At 38.7% G+C, this 13,343-nt stretch overlaps 1 protein-coding gene across 3 annotated transcripts in view; it reads left to right on the forward strand.

Annotated features, from left to right (window-relative positions):
• Window positions 1-13,343, forward strand: part of tjap1 (tight junction associated protein 1 (peripheral)) — a 96,384-nt gene that overhangs the window by 50,187 nt on the left and 32,854 nt on the right. For 2 of the 3 annotated variants that reach the window (XM_057342582.1, XM_057342583.1), the window contains 2 exons: window positions 4,892-5,087; window positions 7,675-7,703. In XM_057342582.1, the coding sequence (XP_057198565.1) occupies window positions 4,932-5,087; window positions 7,675-7,703 (185 nt within the window). In that variant the 5' untranslated portion in view covers window positions 4,892-4,931. Of the gene's footprint in view, window positions 1-3,966; window positions 5,088-7,674; window positions 7,704-13,343 lie in introns of those variants that run through there. The other variant, XM_057342584.1, reaches the window with a different exon arrangement.

A 13,343-nucleotide genomic window follows, 5' to 3' on the forward strand; every position in this document is an offset into this window, starting at 1 on the left:
TTTAGGACTGTCAAACGATTAATCGCATCCAGAATAACAGTTTGTGTTTGCATAATATATATCTGTGTACTGTGCATATTAATTTTGTATTTATAAACACATACACATACATTTATAATATTATTGGTAAATATAAATAAATACATGTAAATATTTCCTAAATATGTATGTGTTTATAAAAAAAATTAATGTGCACAGTACACAGACATATATTATGTAAACACAAACTTTTATTCTGGATGAGATTCATCACGATTTGACAGCCCTAGTATTTTTTGTTATTTGGTTCAGCAGATTGTAAATATGTAGTTTATTTATTTTTCATAAAGTAGATCCATGCATTTTTAGTTCACTTCTTGTTTTTTACTTATTTACACACTTTCTGTTGCCCATAAGCATGTTGTGATTTGGTCACAGGCATTGATACAAATGAAAAAAATATCTCAAATAATTGTATTTGTATGTTATCAACTGTATCCACAGGATATGTTCTTGTCCAGGATAAAAATTGTCCAGGTTAGGCCCTGTTGCCCATTTTGCCAAATCTGCTTGGACCCCGATAATTGCAGTTTGCTGCTATATTCTTAATATTAAATTTACTTTTACATATTTTACAAAATCCAGATTTAAGTGTCTAATCTACTATCTGGATGTTCAACGTCCTCAGAAAGGAACCTGTGCTGTATTTGTGTGGCCATGTGATGAAGTGAAGGTCAGTATGTACTGTAATTCCTTTCATTCAGTTCACATAGAGCTCTAGCCCTCAACCGCAGCCATTAGTTTTCTCCTGACAAATATAAGGCTTAGCTGTAGATGGGTTTCTTTTAAAAGACCTGCCGTGTTTTCAAGTGTCAGAAAGCAGGCCTTAATTAGCTCCTGAAAGATCCTTACATAGCCACAGACACATCGATACGCTCTTGTATAATGTGCGAGAGCATCTGCAGCGCACACATGTAACACCAGAGCATGTTGGAACAGAGACTCCTGTTGGCTGAAATGAGACACACCGTTTCAGTCTCAGACGGTAGTGTTGTCTAGTTCTTGTTCTGTATACCAAATGAGGTGTATAAAAGCAGCTTTCTACCACTTCAACCAGATGATTTATGACAAAAGTGAAGTGTGTTTTGATGTTATAAAAATACGTTTTTGTCCCAGTGTGTATTTATGTCCTGACTTTCCAGATGCATAATCACTTTGGTTTTCTTTCCCGTGTTGATGTATTTCTAAACAGGAAGTTTGGGTAAGTCATTTAAGGGCAGTTTTCTATTTTATAACAGTAACGTTTTTTTACTTGCTAGACGGTTGCTGGAGGTATTTGGCAGAGACATTCGTATAGACTAGACGTACTAAATAGCATTTGATTGGACAAAATCTTTGTAGTGCAAGAGAAATTCTTAATGTTTTTATTCCATCTTAATGGAATGTAAAGATTGAATGTGCCTATGTTTAGTCCATTGTCTATGTTTAGGTGTACACTAGCTCACCTACAACCACAAAGTGGATAGATGTAGACTAAAAGCCACTAAAATTATATAAAATTGCTCTTGCCGAGTCTTCTGAGTCATGGTGAATTTTCACATCATCTTTCAGCAGATATTTCACACTAGATCTGTGTGGCTCCTTTGCTTTCCAGCCCTTGTGTGACTGGCAGCGAGAGCTTCAGGCCTTTTGCCTAGAGATGTGTAAAATTCAGAAATTACAGGGCAACCTTCATCTGCCTTTAGCTGTTTAAAGATAGACAAGCCATGTGAAAAAATTACTTTGTGTCTTTTATTCTCTGAATTCAGTCAGAGAAAATAGTGGCATGTTTTGTTTCTATTTAAGTCAGACTTTGTTAAAGAAAACAATTAAAATTGGGTGGCGTTTGCTTAACAAAGCTGCTTTGTTCTGGAATTTTGGTTATCAATGAGTGTGTTTAGATGCAAAGTCTTACTCCGGTAATGCTTAATAAGCTGATAACAAGGAAGGTCATGTAAACGCGTAAAACGATTTTATTTTGTCTGGGAAAGATCATAAACGGCTTAAGCAAAACCCGCTCGGCAGAGGTCGTTTTTTGCCCATTACTCCGATTTCACGCTGCATGTAAACGCCTTAACCGGTTTTCTCTCAGTTTTGTTTATGTGCGCAATAGTAAAAGTAATAGTCAAAGAAGGCATAAAAGTCCACTCTCGAATCATGCAGTTGATGTAGAAACGTCAAAATGAAGGCGTATTGTTGCATGCAGGTACTGCGGACATGAGAAGAGCTATAAAAATACAGCTTCTGACCGTTTTCCAACTGCATTTTTCATTACTAAACAGACTATCGATGATGACGTCACTGCACGCGAGAAACCTGGCAAGTCTCAAACTTCCATGTAAACGCATTTTTTTGCGTAGCCGGTTTATTACTATGCATGTAAACACGTGAAAACGGGTTTCTTTTGAAGCTCATTTTTGATAGATATCTGTTTACTTTGTGCATGTCAACGCACTCAATTAACGGTGGGTGGATGGATAGATGGTATGCAGACAGAAAAAAACAAAAACTTTATAGGTAGGTAGCTACAGAAAAATGTCCCACATATGATTTTATAAATGCATTGCTCATGTTTTACTGTGGGTGTAGATGGAATTTAATCTTGACACTACAAGTTAGACCAATGACCTACTAAGATTAGAGAATAAATAAACTTTGTGTGAAACTTTATCAGTTCATGATCCCTTCAAAACAAAAAAATCAGCTTTGAAAAACACGTTCAGTTCAACCTGTAAGCTTGTAAGCCCGTATACTTAATGTATTTGTGCATTTTGGGTAGAGAATGACGTCAAGAGAGAAAATCGGCCTGCCATCATAATTGGCACATTTTGGCAGTGACCACCTCACATGTGTGTGTCCCAGCCTGTGCCCTCCAGCACATTAGCAGCATGTGAAGGGAACACCATTGATTTCTTATTGGCGCCACGCAGTGACACACCAGCCAACTCGCTTTTTATTTTTCCCATTTTACCGGCCAGGAACTTCAAAAATAGCCAGAGCGAGGAATAATGCGCTCCTGCTGGGGAAGGTGTTACCTCAGATAAAGTGGATAGAATATAAGTGCTAACCATGGGCTGCTCTTATGGTGTCATGCAGCATGTAGCATTCAGACGCAAGGAAGTCCATTGTTGCTGGCTGCAATGATGAAGCAACAGGAAGCAGTCAGACGACTTGCATCAGCATCTCCTTGTTTGCTTACTTTATGAATTGTGTCTGAGCCATAATGACAAAGACTAATAAACTGACCGTATCTATGACAAGCTTTTGTAACCTAGACTTTAACCAAACCCATCCATCACAGGGTATTTTGCTTGACGTTTCTGTCCATAAGCATCTGACAGTTTTATGGTTTTGTAAGGTTACTACGTATCTTTTGACTGGCCATCATTTGTTGAAGATTTATGGCCACGCTCATCTCAATGTACAGAAGTGATTGGGTCCTGTCCGCACACCCCCTTTTCCCATTCTAAACATAGCCGATCAATAAAAGTCATGCAGGCAGTGGTTTAACAGTTTGTCTATTGGAAACACACTCCAACATGTAATCAATCACACTTTAAAGCAAGCTCGCTTTTCTGTCCCTCGTGCCTCAGTATGCATGACAGTCCAAGTATCACTTTCTATCTTTCTTCCCAAATCTATCCCTTTGACAAGCACCCTACAACACATCTCAAGTATTGAGAGCTTTGGTGGTAAAGCTGGACGGTATGATGGTTTAAACCAGTAGAAATGAATAGAAACAAATATTTATAGACACAGTACGCTTATGTTTGGTTTTGTGTTTATTTAACTCAAGCATCTACACTGTAAATAGTAAATAAATTAACGAAAAAGTGCTCTTTTATACAACCCTGAATATTTTCAGTACTCTGTACATTTTTAGTTCTAGTAATTATAATAGTAGTTTTTTATTTTATTTTTAATTACATAATTTTGTCTTTACATATATATTTCTTACGAAGGTATTGTTTGTCTTTAGTGTTTACCAGATTCACACATGTTGTATTTGTATATAAATGTGTATTTGGCAAATACAAATCTTGAATCTTTAAATGATTAAATATACAGCAAATGTAACTATATTGTGACGTATAGTTTCACTGACGCAAATTACTTATACCATGGTCATAGTCAGAAATCGTTTTCTGAGGGGTCCCCCCAAAATTATCAGATGTCCAATAGGGCAAAATATAAAAAAGTGTTTTAAGTTCAGAAACATAAGAGAGGGGAAAAAGTAGGCTGTCAAGGCCATTTTATTCAGTTTAACCATCGTTTGATGCGATTCTTTTCTCTTGAATACAGATAATGCAGAGTCATTAATTAATTAGTCATGACAAAATGATGAGAACGGATGTATTTTTCTGCTATGTTAGATATTACATTACATTGCTTGTTTAGTACTGTGTCTTTTTGGATAGTAAGACATCCACTACGACCGACACAGCAATAAGCCTGTGTGAAATGATAATACACTAATACTGTAGCTTTGTATCTACTGTTGGGTTGGGTTTTTTGTGTCCACTTCAAAAATTGCTCTTCAGAAATTTTGTGTTTATTGTCCCTCCAACTGTTAGATGAAATTCACCCTGGTATAATATTTTTGTCATATGGCCCACTCCATTTAATGGTCATTTTAAGACCACCTCCAGGTTCAGCAGTCCCTGCCATAGCTGTTCTTTTATTGGATGTTGCTCTTTTAAATGCCCAGTGGCACTGCTTTCATCACAGCCTATTGATTCAGCTTTTTCGACATGTGAGAGGAAGATGTAGGGTGGCAGTGAGACAGAGAGATAGAGAGGAAGAGGACAGTCTGTTTGCACAGGACAGGGCTGAAGGTGCCGCTCTTTGGATTCTCATTCTTTTCTCTCGGCAGGACTAACGGACAGTGTACGGAAGCACGCTGATCTCCCAGAATGACGAGTGCTGCACCTGCCCGGAAACCGTATCGCAAGGCCCCTCCTCAGCACCGCGAGACGCGTCATACCGTGCCATCGTTCCGAGAGGAAGTTAGCGAGAGTGTCTTGCCGTCCGCCAGCCCTGAAACATCAGCCCAGCCTGACCCCTTCCAGGTAATTTTACCTCGAAATCATGCACCCATTTTGCAGCAAACACGCTTTCCGGACTCTTATCCACAGGGCCCTGACAGACCTGTGTGGTCACAAGTGTCCGACAGTGAGCTGGAAGTCTCCAGCCTGTCTAGCTCAGAGTTTAAAATCCTCCCCCCGCCGCGAATCTTCAGCCATGATTCTGTCTGTACGAGACTTCCTTCCAAACCTCCGCGGCAACAGAAAATGGATAGTTTTATCAGTCGCAGTGACAATCAACTGATGCTCTCATCAGATCTCACCTCCTCTGAAGACTCCCAGCAGGACATCCGAGGCAGCCCGCCATCACACTCCAGCAGGAGTGTGGAGCATTCCTTGGTCTTCAAAGAACAAGCGGAGTTACTTGTACCCAGGCGAGAGAAACATCCACCCCATGCTGTTTCTTTGATGCATGCCCATCCACCCAAAGGCATTCTCAAGCAGTCTCACCAGTTACGAGTTCACGCTTCTGACAGTCTGCGCAAGTCCAAGTCGGCAGAGACGCTGGACCGGACGCGAAGTCACGGACGCAGCAGGAAGAGCGTGTCCTTGGACAGAGGCGTTGGGCCATCTCCCGTGGGGCGTGCTGGATCCACATCATCTACATCTCCCAGCTCTGTGCCACCTGATTGGAAAATACCCCTTCTAGAAGAAAAGATCAAATTTTCCCACTTCCTCGATGAAATCACCCACCGGGTCCTAAGCCCGGCCAGTCTTAAGATGTTGGGTAGCAAGTTGCCACCAGCATCTTCGAAAGGAAACCAAACCAAGCAGCAAAACAATCCTCAACATTCTGGATTAAGGGATCATCAAGACAGAAATCCAGAGAGGGGTCGACCTTGGGACAAGTGGGCCGCCCAGCATAACCGAGCGTTAGGGAAATCAAAGGAGCGACGACCTAAGACATGGCATATGTCAATGGACATTCCAGAGAGGGTGTCAGAAAAGCAAAATACTCAACAAGCGGGGGCTCGTCCTGAAGCTGAAGGCCCCATTTATAGCTGGGTGGGGGGCAGCAATGGTTCTGAATTTGATGACAGTACTCCACAAGGGGTTCAATGGCAGTCTCAACCCCGCCAGGTGTCCCATATAAAGAGTAGACCCCAACAAAAGCACAACATTGATAAATCAGGGATGTCAAAGGGTGAGATTCCAACCATTCGTGTGGAGGGTGAAAAAACACCAGAATCTAAAGCTTTTAGCATATTATCACAGATCAAGGTATGTGTTTCACTTTGTCTGATTTTGTGTACAAACTGCTTCTGCATTGAAATTCATTTTTAATGCACATTTGAACAATTATGCCTAAATGTTCAATGTAGTTTAAAGAAGAAGGTCACCCAAAAATAAAAATTCTGTCCTCATTTACTCAGCCTCATGTCATTTCTGATCAGACGGTGTTTTGCGCAACAGAATAGTTTGAATGTTGACGTACATTTTTCCACATTAAGCTCCAAAAAGGACAAAGAGGAACATGAAAGTAGTAAAAATGATGTCTCTGCTAAATCTTTTTCAAATCTTAAAATATATTTTGGTCACATTCTATATTGTTATATGTAAAGACTAATGTACAGTTTGGTAGCCCCTGGTCTCATTATTATTATTCAAAACTAGCAGCATTAAAATTCTTCAAAATAACCAATTCTGTGTTCAGAAAGTCATTCAGGTTTAGACCAACATGAGGGGGAGTAAATTGACAAGATTATTCGGGTGAACTGTTTCTGTCAGTGTAGGCACATCATGACCAAAAATCCACATCTGACTGTTCTAGAGATGCTTGCTGATGCATAGAAGCACCCACAGATGTATTTCTGTTAACAAGACTGTTTGCAAAAACAATTATCACCAATTATCACTTCTCTGACAGTTTTTCATGAACTTTGTCCTTTACAGTTTATTTGGATCACAGATTTAGCTTCAGCAACAACAAAATTAGTTTTTTTGCAAAAATTGTTTGCAAGCTTTCTTTAAAAAAGCGTTTCAAAAGCATTTGTCAGAAAGCATTTCCATTTTCCGCCCTTTGGGATTTGGTGGCTGTTTAGCTGGCAGAAAAAACAGGCTGTCAGAACGATTTCATAGCTTCACTAGGCACATGCGTATTGATCCATTCCACAGAAAGCATGGCAGACTGTGTTTAACGCTTCTGTTCTGTCATTTCTGCTTTGTTTTGTTTTTTCAGTAATTACTAAATTAATTTTCCAGAAAGGCCAGAAGTCATTTCTAAGACTATAATACTCCATTGATACGTGAATTATGTATGTATTATGTGTGAAGCGTATGGTATAACTCTGTATGAACTTTTCTTTTACTACAACTTGAAGCTTTCCATCTAATAATGTAGAAAATATTTATTTTTAAGCTTTGATGTTTAGAAACTGTTGTAACCGTTGATAATACCAGGTCAGAATGTAATGTAAGGTGGGTTTATGTATAAGTAAAATATAGCAGCGTTTCAAGGGTAGGCTATATTAAATATTTACTGGAATATACTGTTTGTTCCCTTAACACTCAAATATTCATGTGTAAGGTGATGTTCAGTATGCACATGCTAAATTGATGTTTTTTCTTACAGGAGTCCTTATCAGATGCCGACAGGATCAAGTAAGTCTTTCATTCCCCTCTCTATGACGTCTTAGAAAATATCATTGCTTGTTTATTTCTTGTTTCAATGCTGCTTTTGCATATATTCCATTACTTTTGTATTAGTCATGATGTCCTTTAAAGTGTGCCACCTAAGTGTTAGGTGTCACCTGACCTGGATTAACCAAGAAACTCCCGAGGGATGGGGAGGTTTGGGTTGTTGAGCACTCCCAAGTGCCCATCTTTTGATAGCAACAGACTTTTTTTCACACCCTCAGGTGCTCACTGGGGTACTCAGTCAGATTCACTTTTATCATTGACATCTCACCCTCTTTCCAGGGATACAGGGATTTTAGGGCTTTTAGACTTCAACACCAACCAGCAGGTGTTACATGATCAGTGATGAGGTTCTCCTTTCAACACAGGGCTTCCAATACCTCTGCTTCACATTTCATGTACTGCATTAGCTTTCATGTTCTCTTCCTGTTTTGTTCTCGCTCATGTGATGTTGAAGCGTTCGGGATGCAGTCAGGCAGGCTGTTTTATTGATCGGCCTAGTTGTGTACTTGATGGGTATAGAGAGCAAACGATGGATGGAGTCTGGGGATGGGTTTCGCCATCATGGGTTTCCACCTCCCTCAGGGTGGAAACCTCAAACAGATCCGCTTAGGTTGTGTGTTCACCAAAGCAGTTTTTCCTACGGTCATCGTGTGCTTTCAGTTGTTTGTATTTGATGTACTGTTTTACACAAAGTAAAAAATGCTTCAATGTCAGTTTTTACTTCGCCGTCCAATCACAGAGCAGGAGTGGCGGGACTAATATCATCCTATCGTCACATACTACTTGGACAACTGTATGTCTGTGTGAACAACGACAAAAAAAAACTATGCATCAGTTAATATTTCTGTCTCAGACTATCCATTTCGGTACAAAATTATATTCACAGACTACCACAATGTTAATATTTTTTAAAGTTAATGTAAAGTTAATATTTAGTTATTGACGGTTTCATCTTAACAACATAAACAAACATTACTGCGCATGTGCACTTTTGTGACCCCAACTGAACTTCCAGTACACATTCATAAACAATAGAGTGCCTGTAGATTATTTCTGATAACAATCAAAAGTAACCGAGAAGAAGCTTTACTTGGCTAAACTTGTCTCTCCAATATTTTGAATTTAGGCTCCGATACCAAACTCAACCGCTAGATGTCAATGTACCATACGGTTTGTTTAAATGCGACCAAACTACAGGACCAATTCAACAAATTGTTTATTTAATAAAATGAACATGCAACAAAATTCAACAAATTGTTTATTGAATACAATTATTATACAACATCATACTAATAGAAATTAATATTAACAAATTAAATGTAAATATTTATATTATTAGACACAAACCGGAGGTTAACTAGGGGTCAGGCGTGCGCATGTCCGATAAACGGTCTATAAGTATGAATGCCATTTCCCTCACTTCATCAGTGCGGCTTCACCTAAAATACTTAAGTTTAAGAGTTAAAAACAACAAAATATAATAGTTGAAGGCAGTGGCGGAGCTAGGGGTGGGCTAAGGGGGCTGAATCCCTGAATGTTTTCAGTAAAGTCCCGAATGTTTTATTACCATGCCGTGTACGAATCCCTAAGGGCTCGTATACATTTTGCGTCTTTTGCGTGTCTACCCATGGGCAAATGTGAGTGGGTCCTTCTTGGAAAAAAACATTTAGAGTGTAGAAACAACGCCACTCCCCCAGCAGCTTCTGTGACGTAGTGAGTAAGACGTTTGACAAGCAGTACTGACGCTACATATGAGTGCAAGATCGAATCCACCTTTTGCCGAACTACATTCACATCACAGATCAGATCATACAGGCATTTATTTTCAACAAAATGAAGAAAATATTTGAAAATGGCTAACAGGTGTTTATAATAAAGTGTACGATGAGGTTAAGGATAGTAGAGAGGCCTTATTAGTTGTCATCTATTTAATAATTTTAATACATGAAGGCCCGGTTTCACAGACAAGGCTTAAGGCTAGTCCCAGACTAAAATGAATGCGTGACCTGTCTTAACTGAATATAACTTGCCCAGAAATATCTTAAAATATATCAGTGCCATTGTTTTGTCTCAAGATGCACAACAGTAATGTGTTCTTCTAAGGCATTTTTATAAAAGCGACATAAATGTCTTGATTCAACTAAGGCATAGTCCTGGCTTAAGCTAAGCCGTGTCTGTGAAACCGGGCCATAATCATTTACACTCTTATTATTATTGTATAATGTATATTGTACAACATTACTTGTTTACCTTGCTGTGTCGAAACCGAATGAAGTTTAATTTATATGAGCTTGTCAAAATCAATCTAATTGAGGTGGCCAAACAAAATGAAAGAAGGCGGGATTTGCTAAGGGATTTAACTGTGGAAGAGCCAGCGCGATGAAAGTAGCCTAAATGTTTAATGTTTGATAACTGTTTTATCATAGAAATGTTAGGGCCATTCACATGTTGCGTGTAAAAACACGTGCAAAACGCTGGCTGCGTTGCCTTTTCCCTCTTTGTTTTTTTTAAGTTATATTTTAGGGGCTTTTTGCCTTTATTTGATAGGACAGTGGAGAAAAGACAGGAAAGCTTTGGTTAGAGACAGGGGAGTGGGACCAGAGAAAAGAAACTTGAGTTGGGAATCGAACTCGGATTGGGCTGCAAGTGCACTGTCACTATGTGCCGGCGCACTAACCACAGAGCTATTGACGCCGACGCTTACTCCCTCTTTTTGGGGCTTGGGACTGTGCGCTCCCTTGGGGTCTGCCGTTACTATTTGAGCACGATTGACATGCATTAACATTTAAATAACAAACCTGAGTAAACAACCGATGTCCAGTAAGGCGCAACGCAGTCACGAACAGATGGAGTTGCCACGTTAAAAGTTTTTGCATATGGGCCCGGACCTGATTTGCTACCCCACTGTATTCGAACACATGTGTGGAGGTCTCTGGGCTAAGCCCCGGATATCCACTCACTTTAGAACCGCCCCTGGTTGAAGGTAATGTTACAAAACTGATTTTATAAGTTTCTCACTATAACATTCTGATTGGATGTGCCTGAGTCGTTGTAAAATAGTGCTAAATAACATTGCTAAAATGTCTAAACTTTGCTTCATACTATACCTCTAAACACTCCATGTCTTTCCATGTTTTTATTGCACTTGCATTTAAATAATCAAAAGTTTTTTGCTTGTTGATATTTTTATGATGAAATTATATTTTTGCTGCAGCATGACATTAAAAACACTTTTACTCTATTAATTGTAAAATTATCTACAATCAATAACGTCCGGTTTAGAGCCAAACCAATAGCTTAAAAAAAGGGCATATGGTGGCCAATTCTGATTTAATCACAGATATATCATGCATTTCCAATCATTTTGTTTTTTTATTTTTCTCCAAATGTATTTTCTCTCCCTCTCTGTGAGATTCTCTTTGCTAATCTGCATAAAGCAGCTTTTCAACAGGCCTGAAAGCAACAGTTATTTATTCAAGAAACGGTGACTGACAAGACCATCTTCGCAGTGAAAGCAATGTTCGCTTTGACAGTTCTCATCCATTAAATGGTTTGAGCTTTTCTGAACAAATGTTACGGTTCGTGTCCAAAAAACAAACAAACTATAATGACTCACACGTTTCATTAAGCATCTTTTATGACATAAAAAATGAAAAGTTAGTCACGCTGTAAAGAATGTGAGGTCTCTTGTATGCACGTGCTCGCTTCCTCTGCGCTTTTTACATTTACGGGAATTCTACTTTGTCTTTTACTTTGTTCTTTTGCTCTGTTCGTGCAGCGAACATGTGCCTGAGAACAATCAACAGAAAGTGAGTTACATTGGTGTATTATTAGTGCAAAACCGCTACCGTCTTCTCTGCCTATAGCATGAATCATTCATGTTCCTGTTTCTTTGCTGTTGCTTTCAGCAGTTTCACATGGCAGGTGTACAAGCATATGTGCGTAAGTGCCCCTTTCTCTGCTTCCATCAGTCTGAGATGTGAAAGCAGCTCTGGAAAAGTAAAGACAAGGAAAAAACGTGTTGGGGAATTACAGGAGCCCGCATCAATGAAACATTTAGTGTGTGAGAGCTTTTGGATGTAACGGTAGATTAAGACGTTGAGTGGAATTCGATTCCCAGTGTCCGTCTTTGATAACTCACTGTCAGATAACAATGTACAGATGGTTACTTTGTTTTTTTTTTTGCCGTATTTCTTAGCGATTCTTAAACTATGAAAACACCAATGTTTTAATAGCAATGTTAAGAATGCTAATTTGGAAGGTCAGTGAAACTAGTGATAGTTCATCCAAAAATTGACTGTCTTTCTTCCTTCCTCAGAACACAAAAGATATTTTGAAGAAAGTTGGTAACCAAACAGCACCGGCACCCATTCACTTCTACTGTGTGGACACAAAACCAGTGCAAGTGAATGGGTGCTGGATACCAACATTCTCAAATTTTCATTTTTGGGTAAATGTTAAGCATGTGGTTCAAGAAAACAGTGTTTTCTGTTTAGGGTGGGGGACTTTTATTTAATTCCTCTGACACTAAATGTGAAACGTTGGATTATCATAGAGAAATTTGCAAGCAACCACCTAGATTCAAAGGGTCTAAAAAGATATATCTTGGCATGACATGTTGCACTACCAAAAATGTAAGTTATGTGTTGTAGAGCTATGGCGATTGTTTTACGATATGATATTTAAATCCTATTGGTTGAGCTGCCAACATGTGACCTCAAATGTTGTCAGTTCTATAACATGTTGTGCAGTATGTACAACAAAGAAGTCATTACAAATCTACTTTTGCACTAATCTTAGTGCTTTAGAAATAAATCTATTAATTAAATTTCACTTTCATTATTTAAAATGATGATCAAAGTAAATATGTGTCATTATTTGTTTTAAATATTGTGAGACATCCTGTGTATAATATTGAAACGTTTATCTTTACACCCCTACTAAAAACAAGCCAAACACCTTAGCAACCATATGGTAATGCATCGGCAACCACCCACAACGGCATAGGTCGATACACTTGTTAGTCTGGCGTTTCCAGGTCAGATGCCAAAGGCAAACAACGAAAAATTATAATTTAAACTCATGGCGTGCTAAAAAAACTGCCAAAAATCACAATCCTAGATTGGATTCTGTAGTGTACATCATGAATTTGTATACAGTATAAGTCAAGTTTAAATGTATGACATTAACAAAAAGTGCTTGTAAACCACTGGAGATTTGAACCCATAACAATATTCCTTATGTTACAACTTAAAGTCCCAGTGAAATTAAAAATGACAATTCCTATTTTTTCATGAAATATTGCAGTTTATTATAAATAGCTTATCAGCGTGGGTCATTCTCTTTTTAAAATTCATGTGCCCTCATAATCTTCATTTAAAATCTGAAAATGCACTTCTGTCCTGTATTGACTATCCATCGTAAATGATGCAAGTTAGACTGCTTGGGTGGAGCATCTGTTAACTCCTCCCCTTCAACTGTCAGTCTGCTGCCAGTTCCATTTCAAAAGGCAATGGCTGTTTTTATACATCCAACCAATTTGCAGTGAAAAACGCAAGCACGCTGTTATTTTTCTCATTCTAAATTCCGTTTCACTCGGAA

The sequence above is a fragment of the Triplophysa rosa genome, linkage group LG9, assembly GCF_024868665.1.
Source record: "Triplophysa rosa linkage group LG9, Trosa_1v2, whole genome shotgun sequence".
In the NCBI taxonomy this organism is placed as follows: domain Eukaryota; kingdom Metazoa; phylum Chordata; class Actinopteri; order Cypriniformes; family Nemacheilidae; genus Triplophysa; species Triplophysa rosa.